The 20759-nt window shown below is 47.9% G+C and overlaps 1 protein-coding gene across 1 annotated transcript in view; it reads left to right on the top strand.

Annotated features, from left to right (window-relative positions):
• Positions 1-16705, top strand: part of LOC115319169 (guanylate cyclase soluble subunit beta-2) — a 111922-nt gene extending 95217 nt beyond the window's left edge. The window contains exons 10-12 of the mRNA XM_042290011.1: positions 7723-7877; positions 9800-10082; positions 14717-16705. Of these exons, the coding sequence (XP_042145945.1) occupies positions 7723-7877; positions 9800-10082; positions 14717-15895 (1617 nt within the window). The 3' untranslated portion in view covers positions 15896-16705. The remainder of the gene's footprint in view (positions 1-7722; positions 7878-9799; positions 10083-14716) is intronic.
• Positions 16706-20759: the final 4054 nt, after the last annotated feature.

The following is a 20759-nucleotide window of genomic DNA, read 5'->3' as shown; positions in this document are numbered from 1 at the left end:
ATTCTGGTGCTCGCAAACTTGGGGTCGCTGGAGATCGTATAGCCACTTTTAGTTTTCGAATTGCAAATTTTACTAGTTCTTATTAAAATTTTTATCGCGGTTCAACCCGACCAATAAAACGCAACCAAACAACTCGGACTCGCCAAAAGTCGAAGTGAGTCGTGTTCATCCGGCAGAGCCATTCACACACGCAAACAATTGACTGAAAAGAAAAAAAAATGCAACTTGCAATTATGTGTTAGCCAAATGTAAAACATTTCACCAACCGCCTACATCCTCCTCCTCCCTCCCCCCTCCCCCCTCCCCCTCCCCCCCCCCCCCCCCCCCCCCATTTCCCGCACACCAAAGAAAGTTTGGATATCACGCCGCGCTCCCACGGGAGAAAGGTCCTGTCGCCGCCCCTGCCAGGAGCGCGATCACGTGACCCCCAGCGCAACCACGATTGGCCGTACGCGCTGCGCCTCAGCCGTGACTATTATCAGCGAAAAAACGAAGCTATCACTGCTGTACCCGCTGTACTCGCCCTCCCCCGGCACCAAAGCCATCCGCGATAAACCAGATAAACGCTCGCATGCTCCGCTCTTCTCCGCAAACATGATACTCGCCCACGCAGTACAACTGACGCCGTTAAAAAAGCTGCCAAGCCAACATACCTTCGAAGAGCTCGGAACTTTTAGGTTCTCTCTGCGGAACTGTCTTAATCCGTGTGACACGCTGTTGCTCGTCGGTTGGGAAGGATAAGGTGTGGAACTTCGGTTCTCCGGCACCCCGACACCACGGGGCAAAACGCTTATAACTTAGAAGACATCGATCCTCGCATTCGCGCACACGAGAAAACTAAACATTCTGGTCGCCGACGGACGCAGTGGATACGCAGGCATTTTCTCCGCACGTACGGTTTTGTACGTCGCCCGGTTGCGCACCTAATGTCTGGCTTTGTTTGCATCGCTAGCGACCCGCCTGCAGTCCGATAAAGTAGCGTTGTCACGTCGCGTTATTTTTTTTTAGATTTGTTCGGTGCAACCCTATAACACACTTCACTTCCAACTTGACGCTCAAACAGAACTCAGAACGGATTGGGGGATGACGGCGCATAAAAAAGAAAGAAAAACAAAAAGGTGCTTTTCCGGGCCACCCGGATTGCTTCGTCAGCGTCGTCGCGATGCACGGCGGAGAAAACTCTCGTCGGGAGTTCCGAAGCTCTTTTCGCTTGACCTCGGAGTAGTGACGGAGCTCACGGAACAAACACCGAAGCGCGCACGCAGGCTTTAGTTCCTGGAAGGTGTTGGCTGATCCGACCCGCCGGCGTACGCTTCCGTGATACTTTGGTTTCGTTTTTAACTTCAAAGCTGTACTACATATAGGTCTCCTGCGTCTACAGCTCAGCATCTACAGCTGAGAAAGAAGTCGCCCGTTGAGGCAGAGTAAGCTCAGGCTGTAAAACCAACCCACATCCCAATTTTTTCGTCGCACATTTTCTGCGATTGCTATTATTTATATTAAAATTATTTGTGCACACACAATGACGACCCAGTGATAGCCAGACAACAGTAGAATTTGGGAGTTGGAGCGCAGGACAAAGAAACACTCTGGACTAACTCACGCACGACGTCCGTTTCTCAGCCTTTTTTGCCCACATCCGTTGCGGTTGCATACCCTGTGTCAGCGGGATCCAAAAACGCACTGGGAGGATGGTATATATGAGAGGAACCAAAAAGGTCTATATGAGAGGAACCACTTCCTAGGTGCACGGTACAAAGTAGCGAGCCAGCATAACTTCAGCCCCTCTGTCCTTCTAAGAAACACATTTGTTTTACTCCTATGTCATAAAAAAAAAAAAAAAAAAACGCATCCTCCACGTGGTGAATGATGTTGATCGGGGCGAAGCTCTGGTGGTGCTTGTCTGCGTAGATGCTGAGCCGCAGCATGCCGAGCCTTTCGTTCGTTACCTTATCCACCTTATTAGGGAACGCAGCTCATTGTACTGGTTTCCATGATCTTCTTTGGGGGGGCCGGAATTCAATTCTACGTCGCCAGACATAAGTAGCAGCTCAATTACACGCACAAACTCGCAGATAAAAGAGTACAAAACGTGTAGGCACGGAAGTAACAGTGCGTAAACGTTACTTGATTTTTTTTTTTTTTTTTTTACAATAAAGCGAAGGAGCTGAACCCATCTGCACCGACAAACGGAAAGGGGTTTAAAAGAATGGTGAACCGAAGTTTGGATTTCGAGGAAACAATGCAAGAGTTGTAGGCGGGACGCTACAATCCCTACAATAATACTCGTAAGGCGATATCTCAAATGGACGGCCGTATTTTTGGAAAAAGAGGTCGAGATTGAACCAGGCCGACGAGGCGCGTGACGTCAAGATATCCTTGTTTCCTCCTCCCTTCGCTTCGCTCCCTCAAGGCGGCGAGGAGGAGAAGACGCGAGGCCGTTCCCTCTTCTTCTCGGAGAAACATGACGTCAACATTCCTGTCAAGTGCGCCTCCTCTTTTGAAAAATACGGTCATCCGTTCGAGATATCGCTGTATGAGTGATGTTTTGGCGTTTGTGGCATCCCGTTGCACGCTTTTGCCGCGTGTTTTGGGGAAGTTAGATTTCGGTTCAGCATCCCTTTAACGCGTCTGCCTCGTCGCTGTACTTCCATGCCCACAAGAAGGAGGCAGGCTCCGCCGACTGGTTATAAGGCGCTTTGGTGATGCATCAGTCGATGTAACTTGTAACCCATCCTTGAAGAAAGTTGGTAGTGCCAAACATCGATGTACAGGGTGTGACAAAAGAAAATTTACACGGTCTTTTTTACCGCAAAAATAAACTAGGCATCGCCGAACGCTCATTCTCCGCCCAAAGGTAGAGCTAGAGGTCACGACCAGATGCCAAAGTTTCAGCCCGATCCGATAACTTAATCAAAAGTTATAAGTGATTTTCTGAAAGGTTAAATGGAAAAATGGAGCCCATTTCTGCCTGTTTTCGGTTTCTCGTGCCATAGAGCCCCATGTGTTTGAAAACTCCGTCGGCCGCCATTTTCCCATTGAAATTTTCGGAAAATCCCTTATAACTTTTGAATAAGTAATCGGATCGGGCTGAAACGTTGGCACCTGGTTGTGACCTCTAGCTCTACCTTTGGGCGGAGAATGAGCGTTCGGCGATGCCTAGTTTATTTTTGCGGTAAAAAAGACCGTGTAAATTTTCTTTTGTGACACCCTGTACGTTGCCGGTTGGAAAGGGCTGGCAAAAGCTGATCTCGACCTAAGTTTGCTGCGCAGGGGTATAGATGCAGAGTCACGGCGCCGCCTGATGGACAGCTCAACCTGGCCAAGATAGTCTAAATGTGCACCAGAAAACGGGAAGGTGTTTGACGCGTCTGCATCGTCGATGTACTCCCGTGCCGACCCATAGAGTGCGCGATAAGCGCTCCATCTCAGCTGGAAATGCTTCTGTTCTTGCGTAATCTGAATATGAAAAGGGCCGGTTGCGCTGGCAGAAGGACTTGGAAGATGTTCAGTTTTATTGCGTTCCTTAAAACATCTTTCGTGCGCATTGATCTGTCTTCATCGCATGATTCTTCTATCGTAAACAACCTGTATTCCAGCTCAATCGCAAGGTCATGCACCGGTAAGAGGAGCGCTCGAAATCAAAAACATTGACTATGATGACGATGTTGGTAATAATCAGCTTCATCTAAAAAGAAAACAAATAGCAAAAGAACCCCAAGAAAAGAAGCACCCGTGCTAATCCACGGGCTTTCATCGCAGAACACGAGCGTCCGTTTTGAATTTCCATTTAAATGCCGGCCGCTCGGTTCCGCCGAAATTCGGGACTCAACACGCGAGTCCTGGCATACGATATGCAGCGCCGTGATCGAGGACAATGCGGTCTAGGATTCGCAGGAATGCGTCCTCGAAAGGAGGGCACAGCCGCTGCCGGTGGCACCGGGGCACACGTGCCGCCCCTCTCCCCAAGACGGAGGCACAATAGACGCCAGGGGATAAGTAATGCCCCTCTGGAGAACGCCCAATATACAAGCAGCAGCAGCGGCGGGCAAGCCAAGGCGCCGTCTGTCAGATCGGCTCGTATTATTCCCTCTCGCTTACTTATCTCCTACTGCGGCCTTCGCTGCCTTTCCCTCTAATTAATGGCGGTCCCCGAGATGAATCGAAATGTGCGACGATGACAAACGGAGCTGTCTTTTTTATTTAGTCATTTTTATTCTTCGCAGTGTTTGATTACCTTTTTTTCGCCCCGTATCGCGTGTCTTGGATATACTACGTACGTATATTAATCTGCGGCATAACATATAGGAGTGAAGTGCATATGTAAAGAAATATTAAAAGCTATTAAGAAAGGCGGTTGGTGCATTTTAAGAAGTATACGGGATGCAGGCAAAAAGTTTTGAGCCGTCTGGAACCGGTGCAGTATATTGCCAAGCGAAACTTCGATTGTGAGAATACCCCGCCCCCCCCCCCCCCCCTTCTCCCCCTTTTAAAAAAGTGAGGTAGGTGAGGAGGCGCTTGTTTTGAGGTCGGCAATAAGGCTCAAGGGCTCGAAGAAAATCCAGGATTCAATTAGCTTTTTAATGTTAAAGCCGGAATCACACTGCGCATACATTATTAAAAAAAAACAGTCTGCAAACACGAGTTACTGCAATATCCGTGTTTCGAATGCCGCGCGCCGAGGTTTTTTCCTTGAACTCATTGCCATGCGGAGTTCGAAGCACGGACTGGCGTTCGAATCTCTATGCAGACTGTCTTTTATATGATGTTTAAAACTGTTCCACTGCTAGTACTCGTACAAGAGACATGGCGTTCGCCCCAGACATGACGACAGTATCATCGCCTCCAGCATGCCCAAAAGTTCGAGCCTGGCTGCAGACAGTTTTTGTATGACCAACGCGGCAGCAGGACTGTCATAAAAAGCAAAGCCTCAGACAGTGTATGCAGAATTTCTTTTTGCACGACGTGTTAGCAGTGTTACTTTGTATACGAAAGGAAGCTTGAAGAAACGAATGTCGACGTAGATCCGATCCAGAAATGTTAGAAATGCTACAAATAGTCCCATTCTTGTTCCCTTACACCATCCCATCATAGTTATTACCTCTTTGTTTCAGTGCCCACGAGCAACAATTGTGTGTAATGTGGCACACATTAACTCGATTAGAAATACGTCTTACATATTTTTACATTTTAAGACAGTCAATATCCACTTACTCGTGTCGTGACGTTTTCTCTTTTTGTCGATTTCGAAAATTTTTCTGAACGATTCCGCGTTGGTGAGTTTCGGCCTCTTCGAAACTTTGTCGGTCACATTTACCCGAAGTAATACTTTCGTAGGATAAAATAATTATTATAATTTTTTTTGAAGACACACGTTAGAATGTATTGTCTACTATCCGATGAGACCTCAAGAAATGTTGAAGCACGGCTGGTTTTGAAGTTGTTACACACGCATCAGCTTCGAAGCGGCGCGCTGTGGGAGTTTTCCAGCTCTTTGATAGGGGACGTTATCCGAGCTATATATAATTTAAAGACTTCGGGCGCATGCCATAGTGAAGTGATGTTCTTTGTCTACTAAACGGCATCCGATTTATTTTTGTCTAACAAACACTTTCTGAGCAGTAGGCTTGTTAACTTTAGTGACGGAAAATCGTCGAAGTCACGTCAACAAACTGTCACGGATACGACATGAAAAAAAAAGTGGTTCAACATAAAATAAACCGTGCTAAAAGACGAGTGCAAGAAACAAGGAAGGAGTGGGAACACCGCTGAAACCCCGTGAACAGAATCTCCCGCGTCGCAACCGCCTGGGCTTGCCGCGGTTCGTGATTAGAGACGTCTAGAGCCGCGGCTCCCGTTGCTGCCGTCGTATCGCTCTTGTGCTTCAGAACGCACGCCGTTACGTCACACTGACGTCACCACGACCCGAGGTCGAAAGAGTCGAGCAAGTGAACTGTAAACGCGCTGTAAAACCGTTGAAGCGTCTAATTTCTCGCACAGAACTTGGGAGAGTCAATAGCTGCAAGCTTCGGAGAGAGCTAGGCGATTAACGAACGAGGATGATAATATATTAGAACAATCAAAAACTACGCTCTGTGCCACTAAGCATGACGATTCACCATGCTCATTACCAAAGCGCAGGGTTTTTTTGTAATTTTTTATTTACACGAATGATCAGTTTTGCGGACTGCCGAGCTTTCTCTGTACAGGGTGCACCCCCAAAAAATGTACAGTGTTTTTCAATCGCAAAAAATAAACTACTCATCGTCAAACGCTCACTTTCGACCAAAATGTGTAGCGTCAGTGGTACGAACCAGATGCTAAATTTTCAAAATGAACCATTTTCTTATTAAGTAATGAGATATTTTCAAATGAAATTTTCAACGGCGAAAACAGTGGCCGACTTACACACTTTCACCCTCCACAAGGGATGTATTGAGAAAATATTAAACCCCTTTCATGGCTGTTGTGGTTCGCGTTGCATCCTTAGTTATAAAATGTTTTTTAGTGGGTCGACACCTTTTGTTACAGGGGTGTTAGAAGGGTACAAACTTTATTGAGCTTTATGGTGGATTCAGGGAAGACATTACTCTCAACATATGCGTTTTCATTATTGATACCACGCCTTATTCGTGCATAGCACTCATTTCACGGTCGCTACACACTGTTAGTTAAATATTAGCTTAAACGCACGCATACAACAAGGAAAGCGGATCCTAATTTCGCCGCTTACAAGCGGTTCGTTAAGGGAGGCTCACAACGCAAACGGCCCGTTATCATGCGGCCCTTCAAAAGGTGTGACAAGCTTATGCGGTACTTGAGATCCAAATTTTCCTGCCCACAAGCGGTCTACGATTATACGGCCTAAAATTTAAAACGTGAACGTTAATTTGGGCGGATCATCGTCATCCGTGTGCGACCTGCAAGCACATTCATTCTGCTCAAATCTTGTACAGGCAATTTTTCCATCAAGAAACCAACCCAACATTTAGGGGGAAACGGCACATCAGAGATCGAACCTGGGTCCCCAGAGTGAAAAGCAGGCGTCATAGCCACTAGTGCTTTGCGGAGAAGTTCAGAAAGAAATGGAGCATAAAACGCGTCCCGAGAACTTAACGTTTCAGTTAAAGTAACTGATTAAAGTTTCAGTTTGGGCCAATTGGTATGCAGACGTAATAAAAACAAAAACAGCGCAAAGACGAGGACGAAGTATTGCTGTTCTTTGGATTGTACTCCTTAGCCTTTTCGTGATATGTCTAAGGTGTCACTCTGTATATATGTTACTTTGATGTAAACACTTTACACAACTATGTATGATTTTCGACCTACCGAATTTTTGCCAACTGCCTAGTTAGGCACACAAGCCCTAGAGACTTCCACCAGCTCGTTATTATACTGTACAACATCTATGTTGAGAATAAAATTGTTCTGTTTTATTCTAAAAGGTAACCGCTGTGTCCTTTGGGTTACCTGGTACTTTTTCCTCGTCTTTATGCTGTTTTTTCCTTTCCTTTTTCACACTTATTATTGTTTCGCGGCCAATGCGATTGCGTCATTAGACGATAAGAGCGCTAAAGTCACAATGAACCAAAAAGCCTTGCGCTACTGAGGCTGTGTAACTTTAGAACTCATATTTCTTAGTGTTCTCTTGGACCAAACGCTCATCTCGTTTGTTGGGCGCATTCTGACTCGCTAAAGAGAAGCGCTTCTTTCCGCTTCCAGATTCGGATCGGCATCCATTCGGGTCCCGCCATGGCCGGCGTGGTGGGCACGCAAATGCCCCGCTACTGCCTCTTCGGCCACACCGTGACCCTGGCCAACCGGGTCGAGAGCTACGGCATGCCCAAGCAGGTCAACATCAGCGAGACCACCAAGGGGTACGAAGCCACGTCGGTCCTAAAGCCACTAAATATGCTGCGCCTCAGAGTAACGAAAGTTACCCACCTTGGGGCTTAAAATCATGGTTGCCAGTTATTCGAAGCTTTGTCCGAAATCACGGAAAACGCTTTTCCGTCATCTACAAATGTTTAAACAGTTCGCGACAAAGCGAAGTACTATTACTCGATCCTCCTAACACCGCATCTAATGCTGAGGAAGTCGCACTTTTGAATCATGACGATCGGCAGTTGCGTCTGCTCCGCACATGCACCAACATGGCGGCGCCCACAGCACCATCGGGAAACAGAGTGTCGATACTTTCAGCCTAGCTCATTTAGTCGCTCTACTCGGTCCAAATTCAAGCTCGGGCACGATACGAGCAAACCAAAAACCACATTGCGCGTTCGGGTTCAGACAGCGTAAGGACGGCCTTCCCTTGAGGTCAGTGACTTCAAATCAGTGGCTTCTAGTCATTGCCAGCCGGCACGCGGAAGAACCAATCACAAAGCAAGAAAGGGAATCATTTGTCAGTGACTAGAACTGCTCTTTTTTTGTTTAAAGCAACCGAGAAGCCTGGAAGTAAGTTGTTCGTCGTAAAGGTATACGTATTTCTCAAATTTACCCGCAAGCGTGTCTTTATTCTTTTTAAACAATGACAGTTATTCCTGTTTCGCGACGCCGCGTTCGTTGAACGTCGGTGTTTTTGTAACACTAGAGGAGCCTAGAGACTTGAGAACGGAAGACATTGAGCTATTGGGAAGGTTTACAATTTAATGGCGGACATCTCCTGCCCAGGTTGGTGTCGCGTGTGCACGCCTGAGTTTCCCAATGTGAGAAAGATAGCAAGCAGACAGACCGAGTCAGACTTGTAGGTGTTGGTAGACCACAGTGGTAGTAGAGAGAGAGGTGTCTGAACGAGGCGAGAAATCGAGAAAGAGGGTCGAAATTTCACTCGGACTTCGCGCATCTCTCAGCAGGAACACTGTCGGTTTTGAAACACCCTGCGCAGGCGCGGTTGCAAGGTGCGCGGCCTCGAAAACGTGTACGCGAACAAGAACGGTTCCTCGACCCCGTAGTCATGGCTTTACATTTCACGGTGTTGGTCAGCGCGTGTCCGTGTGTGTGTGTGTGTGGGGGGGGGGGGGGGGAGGTTGGGGCAACTATGCCTCAATAATTTGAGCCTTCAACCGGCTCTCAGATTTGCTTACCCTATAAGCTACCCTGTCACAGCTTACCCTGTCACTAGTTGTGTGCGGTGCAGGCGAAGGCAACGCCAGGCGAAGAGAGAAAGAGCGAGTACTAGGAAGGTGGGGCGGGAGAGGAGGATAGTGGAGGGCGAGGGGAGAAAGACAGAGCACTACGAACGTTAGAGAGGAGAGGAGGTTTTTTTCCTTCTTCCAGCCTGCCTAGTGCTTGCCATTTCTCCCCCCCGCCTGGCGTTGCCTTCGCCTGTACTGTACGCAAGTAGAGACACGGAGTATAGCGAGCTAATGCGTGTTTACTCAAAGGCCGACGTACAACCTCGGTTTTCTGCAGGGAAGATAATCGTCTTAGCGCTCCCTTCTTCCAAAAGGGACAAAGGGAGCCAAGCTGGAACTAAGCAAAAAGTGTAGAGGATGTAGGAATGGACGAGGTGGGCAAAAGAGGAAAGCGCAAAGTGTACGTCGGCCTTTAAGCTTCGCATCCGCCACCCCCTCCTCTCTCTCCCCCCGAAATTCAGGCGATGTGATGTCCATGAAAACGCGCCAATCAGAGTGCCGAAATCGGGCCGTTGACTTGCTTCGCAAGCTTTTTCCGGTTACGCATTTGTGAACGTGAAAGAAAGACAAGGGCCTTAGATCCACGATGTTAGAGTTTCGGATACCCCAAACTGTCCTCTTCCCGTCGCCCTAATTCGGTGCGCGTCGATGTTCGTGCGCAGGCACCTGACCAAGGACGGGTACATGTTCCTGGCCAACAAGGCCGTGTCGGCCGACCTGCCCGTCCGCTGCTACTGCGTCTCTCGGCCCGGGGACTCCGTGGCGGTTGACCCGGCCACCCTGGGGGCTTCGCTGGGCCTGTGCAGTAGCGGGGGCCACTTCCGGTCCCCGACGGGGTCTCCCGTCCTCTCCGAGAAGGGCACGCCCGCCGGGTCAAGGAGCTCGTCGACCCACAGTTCGCCACCTGTCGGATCCCCCAGTGGCGGTGCCACTGACCGCGGGCAGGTAAGATCTCCGCGTTTCCATTTTTCTTATTCTCCTCGCGAAGCTCGGCGGCGATGCACCACCTCTTATTTACAAAACTACGATATCATAATTTTAGAGCGCAGCTCTTAGGCGCCCGTTTCCCGCATAAGCGACGTCGCCGTCGCCGTCGGCGTAACCGCGCATTACAATATGGAAAAATTTCCCCACTAAATGGGAGGGGGAACAGAAGATGAGGGGGGGAGGGGCATACCCTTCCCTCCTCCTCCTCAAGAGCTGCGCTCTAATTCGGCATTAAAGAAAATTGTTAACGTGTTTATTATTTTTTATTATTTTTTTATTAGAGGGGACAGGTGGTGAGAAGCAACACCTAGAATTATCGAAGCCTGCGAACAGCCTCTTTTATATTCCTGTAACATCAATTAAGGCCGGTAACCAAAGCCGCGCGTCCTTCGATGCATTCAGCGGGCACAATGCCCTTCCAAACACACGCAGTACTCCTGTCTGATATATATCCACACACGATCTTGTTGGGAGGACGCCAAAATGCTATGTAGTACGCGGCTTTGATTATTCTAGGTGGGGGTGAAAGCAACGAGGAAGTAATTAAAAATGTAGCTCGTAGCCAATAAAGAAAAACGGCGTTTGTTTCTGCTATGGTAATGACATAATCACTGGCAACATAAGAAAGGCTACACTCTAAAAAATAGGGAGTGTCCCTATGTCCCATATTTAACTCCAAAAAACTACATTTCGTCGTTCTGTCCACTGACGTCGAGCTGGCGATCCCAACTTTTACGAGCGCCTTGATAGCTGTCGGATATAACGCACTAAATAGCTAATGTGCGTAACAAAGACTAGAAAACATAAACACGGAAGTTTTGCAGCAGGGCCGAAAAATCGAAAGCCGTTTACAACTCCCTGTAACGCCGAATTAGAGCGCAGCTCTTGAGGAGGAGGAGGGAAGGCTGCTGGGGGGGGGGGGGGGGGGGAGGGGTCATTTGACCTCGGGGTGGGTGGTTACGTGACCTAAATCGGGGAGGGGGGGGGGGGGGGTCACGTGACTCCACCCCCTCCCTGAGGTCACCGAAGGTACCCGAGGTCCTCAGGGGGGCGGGGGCTCGCGGTTACGCCGACGCCACTCAAGCCGGAAACGGGCGCCTGAGAGCTGCGCTCTAAAAAACCTTGATTGTCTTAATGTAGCCTTTAATGAGTACATTAGCTATTTTAATAAGTTGTATCGCTCGACTATCAGGCAGCTCGTAAAAGTTGGTATCGTCAGCTCGACGTCAGTGGACAGAACGACGAAATTTAGTTTTGGGGAGTTACACGTAGGACAAGGGGAGTACTCCTGTACACCCCCATTCCTTAGAGTGTAGGTGTGGCGAGTCCTCTTCATACTGCTCGTAGTCAGTGAGATGACAGCATCAGTCGGCTAGACCACCGGATAAAAAACCGCGAAGCATAACGAGGCATGTCTTGCGTTTCGTAACCGGTCCGCGACTATGGTAATATTTGCCACCATCAAGCATCGTCCAACACTCAAAAGCCCCCCCCCCCCCCACACCTTTTTTTAGAATCGATTGTTTACAAATTTGGTGCCATATAGTGACTAAAATATCAGTCCAAATTGTTGTATACTTAAGGCCGGTTCACACATACAGCGAAGCGCTAAGTTAGCGCTACGTGAGCACTCCAAGGAGCGCTCATGTGGCGCTTCCTAGCGCGTGATGTAGCGCTCGGTTAGCGCTTCTGTAGCGCTCTGTTAGCGCTTCGGAAGCGCTTTGTTAGCGCTCTGTTAGCGCTACAGAAGCGCTTTGTTAGCGCTCTCACGCTTCTTGTGCCGTGCTTGCTGCTGCAAAACAGCGCGTGCACGGCTATTAAATTTTTTTTTTTTTTTGGCATTGAAACAAGAGGAAGTAAAACAGCCGCTCTCCAAGCAAAGGGTCGGGCCGACGACCCAGAGTAATAGACTCTGAGCGACTAATTGATTGGGTGCGACTTCATCACTTTCTATTCGATATGCGTGACCCTGGTTGCAAAACACGCAGTTAAAAATAATCGTCTTCGAAAGAGCTCCGTGCCTCGGTCCCTCAGCCTGGGAACAAGGTTCACCGGGTACCCGTCGGTATCTCGGTGGCGAAAGATTTCGCGCACCCAGAAGGCTCTTCTGGACGTTCAGCCGTCCACACACATTTGCACTAATCACGTATCTAAGAGCATTTTTCGCATTTCCATTTCAGCATCCCACATGTCCGCCGTGGTGCTGCTGACGCACACCCAACCACAGGAACCGGTACCACAGTGCACGCGCTAATCCGCAGCACCACGGTACAAGAAGCGCTACTGAAGAGCTAACACGGCGCTACTGAAGCGCTAAAGGCCCGTTCACACATGCAGCGGAGCGCTACAAGCATAGCGCTGACCTCGTGCTAAGCACGTGCCGACGGGAGCATTCACCAGCTTTGTATCGCACCGTCAAAACTGTTGCTCATGGCATACGATAAGTAGCTGATGGCACGTGAGGAGCGCTACATCAGCTCTTCGCTGCATGTGAGAACCGGCCTTAACAAGGCGCTACTGGAGCGCTAACAAGGCGCTACAGAAGCGCTAATCGCGCGCTATGTTAGAACTAAGTCACGCGCTAGGAAGCGCCACATGAGCGCTCCTTGGAGCGCTCACGTAGCGCTAACTTAGCGCTCCGCTGTATGTGTGAACAGGCCTTTATGGCGAATAAAATCTCGTACTTATTAATCAACAATAGACGTATGAAAGTTACGGTGTTTTTCGATTAACTGTTATTTCTTCGTTTGCTTCGGTTTCGATGGTGTCAAGAAGCTACCATTCTGCTCAAGGCGCTTATTAGCGGCGAGATGTTTTGGTGGCGCCCTCCTATGGTTCCCCTTGTGACGTCATTACCTTGCAAACAACAAGTTCGATGGTGTTTGTTATTAGCATGGTGGAAGCTTGAAATCATTGCGCTCTCAAAGGAACACTGCCAACACCGTCAAAATTAAAGTTTTTTCATTCCTCTTATTTCCGTCGATGATAAATCCCCTTTCCGACGTCATAGTCAGCGTTCGGCCAATCGTGGAAGGCCGACCACAGCGACGCTTTCGGTCGCGCACGGGGCTAATAGTTGAGTAAACCTTTCGATTGAATGGACCGATCTCACCAGCTATAGTTTAAGTACGCCACCGCTGCCGAGATGCATCGTGGGAGCTGTAGTCTTTCTGCACGCTCGACAACCCTGCTGGAGGTCTGCGTGAGCAGAGCACGAGGCGGTATGAGCTCTCTCGTGACCTGGCGTCTGCCTCCTACACTGTACTCCTACGAACTACAGCTATGGCGGCGTCACCCATGCGTGGAACGCTTGGTGAGATCGGTCTATTAAAATTTTATTGTCAAGAGCTGTCTTAGGCTTGCTGAAGGAAGCTGAAGCCGAGCATTCCAAGGACTTACGTGACAGCTTCAAATGCGTAGTGCGTAGAAGCTTATAAGTCTCGTACCGGTGACATCGAACAATACAGCGAACTAACGTTTGGGTGCTCAAACTCCGCATAGGTTTCGGTTTTCAAAAATTCTTCCTCACCAGCCATCAAAAGGCCGCCATTGGCATGTACAGATGATACACACTTATGTGTTGATAGCTATCGAAGTGGCCAGACTGAATTTCTTAAAGTGTATATTGTGCCCATTGACGTAGCCTCCTATTCTCTATACCGGAGAGGTATGGGTGGTGTTAAGAGTTCGCTACAAATGGGACAAAGGTAAAGAGAAGGGCACGAAATATCTCTGCGCTTGGATCCATGCCACCGAGCGGGCGGTCTTCGAAACCGCAGCTGTGGATTATCTGTCAAAGTACCTTTCTTCACGGTGAAATGTGTTTCGAAGGATAACTGCTGCCGCGTCAAGGTGCTTAGCGCCAAGATGAATGTTTTCCGTCATTTCGTTTTTTTTTCTTTCTTACGATAGGGCAATTTATTGTCCTGATCGCGAATGGGATGGCTTTGCTCGTATAGGGGAGCCTATACTATTAGATAATGAGCTATTGACTATAGTCTAGGTGCGGGAACAGTCATCGCCGCCCTTGTTTTTGTTTAATGCGACAGCATTCTTTAGCTACCCCCCCCCCCCCCTCTTCCGAATTTTTTGGACTTTCTGGCCCCCTAATGCGCAGTAGGCACGCGCAGTGTACCCAAGTTGAGCTCATATTCTCACACTCCTTCACATTCGTACCCTCTTCGGAAAATTTGACGACCTTCACGTCGTCCTCGAACGTCGCTCTAAAGGTCGTCCTTGAAGTCGTCGTCGACGTCTTAGACGACGTCCTTGAGGTTGTCCTAGACGGATGATATCGCAATTCATAGACAACCAACAATTGTGGTTTCTGTAGCAATTTATTTTATTATTGTTTTTTTTTTTTTTTTTTTTTGCGACAGAACGTTGCGCTTCTTAAAATCGTGGAAGTTAAATATACGGGCTCTGTTTTACAGACCTAGTGAACTGTTTATGCTGCTTCGAAAGCAACTTGTTTGTTGAGCCCCTCACGTATTGAAAGGCAGGGTAAATTCGAGCATCATGGTCTTGTATGTCGTACTGTACAATTCTGCATAAGTAATTCAATGATTCGGGGGCTCTCATTTGTCTTCTAGGGGGTGTTTTCTTCACCACCAAACAGCAAGAGACAACACCGCCGAAATGTGTTCCAGTTTCCGCCGGCTGAAAGAAGTTCCAGCGCAGTCAATAGCAGTTCGTGGACTCTCAGGAGGTCGAGGAGCAGCTCGAGCGACTTCCAAGACATACCGTCCGCAGACACGAGCTTGGAAGACGCAGCCCAAGACGCGTCGGACCTCACCATGTGCGTCATCAACGTCGAGTCCGCCAGCAGCCTCGAACCATCGCTGAGCAGCGACACGCTCTCATCAAGAGGAACTTCGCCCGGCACCGAACGCAAGCCGCTCGACAACATCACCAAGTCTGCCACCGCCGAGTCCCCTCTACACTCACAGGACGACGGTTCAGGCTTACGGGGCGGTTTCATGATCCTAGACGAACAGACTCAAAGTTCCGACGAAGGTCTTCCCAGACTGAAGTCTCCGACTACAGAAGTGTCTTACTCCAAGTTGAGAACAACATCGAAGAAGGCAAGCCTCACTTGCTGCCCGTTCGGCTCCAAGCGGCAAGACATGAACCGCAACGTTCAGCTTTCTGGCAGCCTACAAAACCTCAAGCCCCGGTGTCCTTTTCGCCTCGGAGGCGAAGATGAAGATGATTTGGAAGTGTATCAGGCGGAAAAAGCCTCCCACCTGGACATGCCCGATAAGCTCTACGACCTGTCTCACACGCCATCTTCAGAGTCTCCGAGTCCAGCATCGACGTGCGCCGTCCCCACAGTAGTCGTGAGGCCACCTCCAGAACCTCGGAGTTCCTTTCCTTGCTGGCGGTTTTTTCTCAAGAAAGCCGATAAGAAGTCGGCAAAGAGCGGTCTTCTGCAGCCCATCAGCGCTGATGGCTCCGGGCAATCCGGGCGGAGGAGTTCTTCGGCTGCGGGGTGCCCCATGAGGCGGATGTTCTCGCAGGTCCTCGCGGTGAACGTCGACGAGGCCGAGACTGCGTCTCTGGACGCTCCGTCGCCCGGAAAGCGAACTCAGAGTTGTTACTCGTTCCGTAACCTGGAAATTTCGGAATCCCGCAGCGACTCCGCCCGGAAGGAGTCCCCGTCGCACCGCTTCGCTCTCCCGCATTTCAACTGGCACTTCCCCAAACTGAAACAGAGGTTCACGAAGGAAAACTTGTTCGGCGGAGATTTTTTCTCGTCTTCGCCGAGGTGAGGACACGCTCGGCGCAGGACCAGATTAATCTTTTATGCAATTGCGCCTCAGGTTACGCATCGCAAGGTCGTCGTAAAAAGAACGGGTCGGTCACTTTATGAGGAGCCTAAAAATGTGGCTGGAGGGGTGCTTCAGTTTGCCATTATTACGCTGTTCAATCGCCAGAGTATGTAAACGAAATTGACTCTTGGGAAAGCTTGATAAACGTCGTGAAAACAATTAGCGCAAAAGACAAGAACAAGACAAAGCTCTTGTCCTGTTTGTACTTCATATTTTCCTTGTCTTTTGTGATAATTGTTTTCAGGATGTAGGCATACTGGTTTCAACTGTGCGTTTAATATAACCATGTTAAGAAGAATAGCGAACATTGTGTTAGAGGCTTTTTTAATGTAAGACTTAAAACTGAATGTGCGTGTCTTGCAACGACCAATGGGTAATAGAGTTTCAACAGGCATGCAATACGCGAGGCATAAAAGCGTACTATTGTTTTAATGAGTAGGTATAATGTTAGAACTCTGTTTTGACTGAGGTAAAATACATATCAGAAATTGCTCCTAAAAACTATATAAAGTGCCCCGACTCCCTTGCACAACACCATATATGATGTTTAGTCTAATTTGGTTTCCTACCATTCCCTTTTGCGGGTTGCTTGAACTTTTGGTGTCATTTCTAGTTTATACATTTTCTTATTTATGTATAACAACACTTCCGTTTCGAAAATGAAACCAAAAAGCTGGTTGCAGTGCTTTAATGCTACGTCGGTACTTATACAAACAAAAACTGAAACTCAATAAAACAGTTTGACTACAAGATGCGGTTAGTTATTCATCGGTTTTCAGGGTCGTGTAAAACTGATGCTTTCAAGTTTTTGCTGGAATCATAAACGTCGTGCCGGATGTCTGAAACTGCCGAGCGGTGTTATCGCCTTTAGTTACGACATGGTAGTAAATACGCCAAAAAACACACGCACGCACACACACACGCACACACACGCACACACGCACACACACACACTCACACAAAAGGACAAAAAAGAAGTACACAGAACGAGGCAGAACTTGCAACTGAACTTTACTGAAGGGAACACATAAAAAGAAGAATAAAACCGCACATGCGCAAAGATGATGGACTTTCATTCGACACCTTAAAAGCCTGCCGTCACTGTTGAGTGAGCGTTCCTGTAGTTGTTTCCGCTCCAAACAAACTTTTCAAACTATGCCAGAGAATAAACAATGCAGGAGTGCCGGATTATGCGGAAGGGCTGTGCGGCAAGTGTCATGCCACCAAGTTTCGGCAATGTGCCTTAGGGGTTACCTACGAGGTGTCTTGCGCTATTGTTTATGTTAGACAGACTGGGAAGTTCATTAAAGAGAGAATCAGAGAACACTCCGCCGCCAGCAGGCAATCCCCGTCTGGCCGCTTGGCTGTACATTGGGATAGGTGTGAGTGCCAGGCCGAGTTCAATAGTACTAAGATTGTGAAAAAATTCAAAACAAAATTGGAACACCAGATACATGACGCACTCATAATAAGGGCTCATGGCACGAATGTGTGTATCAGTGCTCCTTCTGTTGCCCTATCCGATAAGGAGCAGGCTTTCATCAGTCAAGCTACGCTCCCTCAAAAGTGACGGCAGGTTTTCAAGGTGTTCAATGGAAGTCCCTCATCTTTGCGCATGTACGGATTATTTTTTTTATATGTTTCCTGCGGTAATGTTTTGCAGCAAGTTACGCCTCGTCCTGTGTACTTCTTTCTCTGTCCCTGTGTTTTCTTGGCGTATTTACTACCATGCATAAGTACCAACTAGCCCAACTCGCAGTGTTAGTATAGTTATTACTCCACGCTGAGTGTGAAATACTTTATTGTGCTATGAAAACGCCCGCGATGAAATCACTTTTTGAAAAATAAATAAATAAACTAAAAAGTAAGATTTATCCTTGCTTCAAAAGCTGCGGATGCCTCGCTGGATATCGGAGAGTTGAAACCGAACTTATCCATGCAAAACTTTTTTCTGTATCGAATAAACTTTTTCTTGGCAAAAAAAAAAAAAAAAGACATAAAATAAATCAAGGTAAACCGGAGAATGATTGTCCTGAAAATTCTGACAGCCCACGTTCGAGCGAAGCTAGTCAAGGCATGTTCGCACATGCGGGATTGAGTGCGGCTGACCGCGTTGCGGCCACTTGCGTCCAAATAACACGCTTGCGCCATCTATCGGATACCCCGGGAAACACTCGCGATCAACGTATATTTTGTTTTTACGCATTTTTTTTTTTATCACAGGCTTGCTATAATTCTTACTATCAGCTTTTAAGCGACAGTTTCTCGCAGATAGTGCATGGACTCAAGCTCTAGATTCCTCGTTCCGTACCAAAAAATATCATGAAATGACTCATGAGCAGTACGCTACCACGTGGAAAGGTGCCCCACGAGACATTCCTTTAGCGAGCTTCTTTTGGAGAGTATCATATCAATGTACGCCCAGCGACATTGTTAGCGCGAATCATCCATGGGCGGTTTCATCTGTCTTTTTTTCTCTCAACTAGTATCGATCGAAGAACTCTCATAAAAACCACTAGACCGGTGAAGAGCGCTCGGTTGGAGGTACTAACGTGAGTGGTAAAATTTTGATGCCGGCTTGGTACGCTTTCGAAGTAAAACGCGAGAAAGCGCCGAAGTCATATTCGCGCTTACAGTGTCGCCTGGTGTATTCTTCCGTAGTTGTTGTGCTGATGTTACTGGTAAAAAGGGGCAGCGTTCGTTTTTCTATTCTTGAAGGGTACCCTAGAAAAATGAACTCGCGTGCTACTTGGCCCCGGTAGACCAATGTTTATCTTATTGAAAAAGATAGATACAGAAAGACGTAAGCGGTAAGGCTTGACATTGCGCTGTTCAAAAACTTTTGAGTGTCATCAATGTACAAAATATATTTTTGGCGAAAAGTATTCGCACGCCTTGCTTTCATTCACTAAATTCACCAAACCCCCCCCCCCCCCCCTCCCAACCCCTTTTCCATTTCTCCAATGTCATAATTGGCTCTAAGACTGCCACGAGCGGAAAGGCGTGACTTTAAACAGAGTATTTCTTCGATTCTCGTGAAATGTGACCTGACCTTCACGTAGCATTTTATGCCGTCACGTAATCAATAAACACGTGACTCTTGATTTTTTTTTTCTTTTCGCTTTGCTGAAGGAGTAAATGCGCTGTCGCATCTTTGTCTTTGGTTGAACTGCACAGGGTCAAAAATGAAAAGCACTCTCACGCCGTACATCCAAACAGTATAGTTGCGGTTGTTGATCCGACCTTGCCCTTATAATGCTCTAGCTTATCTTGAGCACAAAATAGAAGCCAACCTCTTTCGGACCAACTCTATAGCTGGTCTGAAACTCAAAGATGCCTATTCCGCAGCAGTCATAATCGGTTGTGTTACGTCTAATCTTGACCAGCTCGTCTTCGCCCTGACCTTTGGCGCATAGCTGTATTCTCCGAGAATGAAGCAATGGTTTTAAACCGAGCTCGACAGAGTCGTTCACTGACTAAGAGACGAAGCCACACTTGATTCTCGAGAACGCATGCTTTCGTACACACGTCCACTGTGTGTTCGTGTGTAAAGCCCCTCGTCACGCTGCCAACACATGACATAAGAGGCACTGCGCAGGCACTGTTCCCTCCTTGTACGACGATCCTGTCATCCAAAATCTGTCTGCGGACATGCTCCCAGCATACATGAAGCTTCCAACATGCCCGAGTCTTGTCCGCAGGTCTCAGCATGTCTGCAAAGAACAGTGTGTCACGACTTATGAGCGGTGTACCTGCGGCTCCAGCGTTGAGGAAGAATGGGAAGGCGCTCCAAACATCGCCGACCGGACCAATAAAAAAATCGTAGCTGTTCTTCTTTGACTCGGTCTCTTATCTCGGCGAATCCGTTTGTACTACCACCATCACCGTAAGTACGTATATGATGCACCTCGAAAATCGCACTGAAACAAACGTTGTGGTGCAATCACCCGATTCTGTACATCTAGTTTGGTATGAAGCGATGAAATGAAAGCGGCTCAATGGTAAAACTCAATAGAAATATTGGCAGAGACCTTTACCTTCAAAGTCGTATAAAGCACGAAATGCATTATAGGGGATTGGTGTGTCACCTGACATATATTTTCCCGCTAAATTTATTGTGGAAAGTGAGTGGCTGTGTACGTCACGTGACGTCCATTTCTCCCGCTAAATTTAGCCGGGAAACTGGATTGGTGTCTACGTCACAGACGTGAATTTTCCCGCAAAATGTAGCGGGTAACTGGGTTACGTTTTGGCCACGAGACGGGAATTTTCCCGCTAAATTTAGCGCGGGAACTGGGTTAACGTATAGGTCACGTGCCCTCGATTCTTCCAAGGTGTATACGTCACGTGACGTCAGGTGACGTAACGTAACGCCACTTTCCCGCAAAACGTAGGAGGAAACTAAATTTGTGTATAGGTCACATGACATCAATTTTCCCGGTAAATTTAGCTAAGAAACTGAGTTAGTGTATAGGTGTCGTGATATCAATTTCCTCGCTAAATTTAGCGGGAAATGCACGGACAGAGGGACGGACGGCCGGACGGCCGGACAAAATTTCGGGATTGGGGGTTGCGTGGAACAGCATTTTATGCTTTGAAATATCAGATAACCCACCCCCAGGGGTGTTCCAACCCTGCACATTCTAAAAAAAAATAAAATAAAAACGTCCGTGAGTACACTATCCCGCAGAAAAGGAAAACAGCTCATCAAAGCGAACAATAGAAGAATCTCGGCAAACGACAAACGACAAAGAAGGAAAGAAAAAAAGAAAGTTCACAGTGTTGCCTTTTCCGCAAACAAGAA

Source organism: Ixodes scapularis, unplaced genomic scaffold (assembly GCF_016920785.2).
Source record: "Ixodes scapularis isolate PalLabHiFi unplaced genomic scaffold, ASM1692078v2 PGA_scaffold13__105_contigs__length_92229423, whole genome shotgun sequence".
NCBI classification, from domain to species: Eukaryota; Metazoa; Arthropoda; class Arachnida; order Ixodida; family Ixodidae; genus Ixodes; species Ixodes scapularis.
Note: the sequence above shows the minus strand (reverse complement) of the source record. Positions and strands in the feature narration are given on the sequence as shown.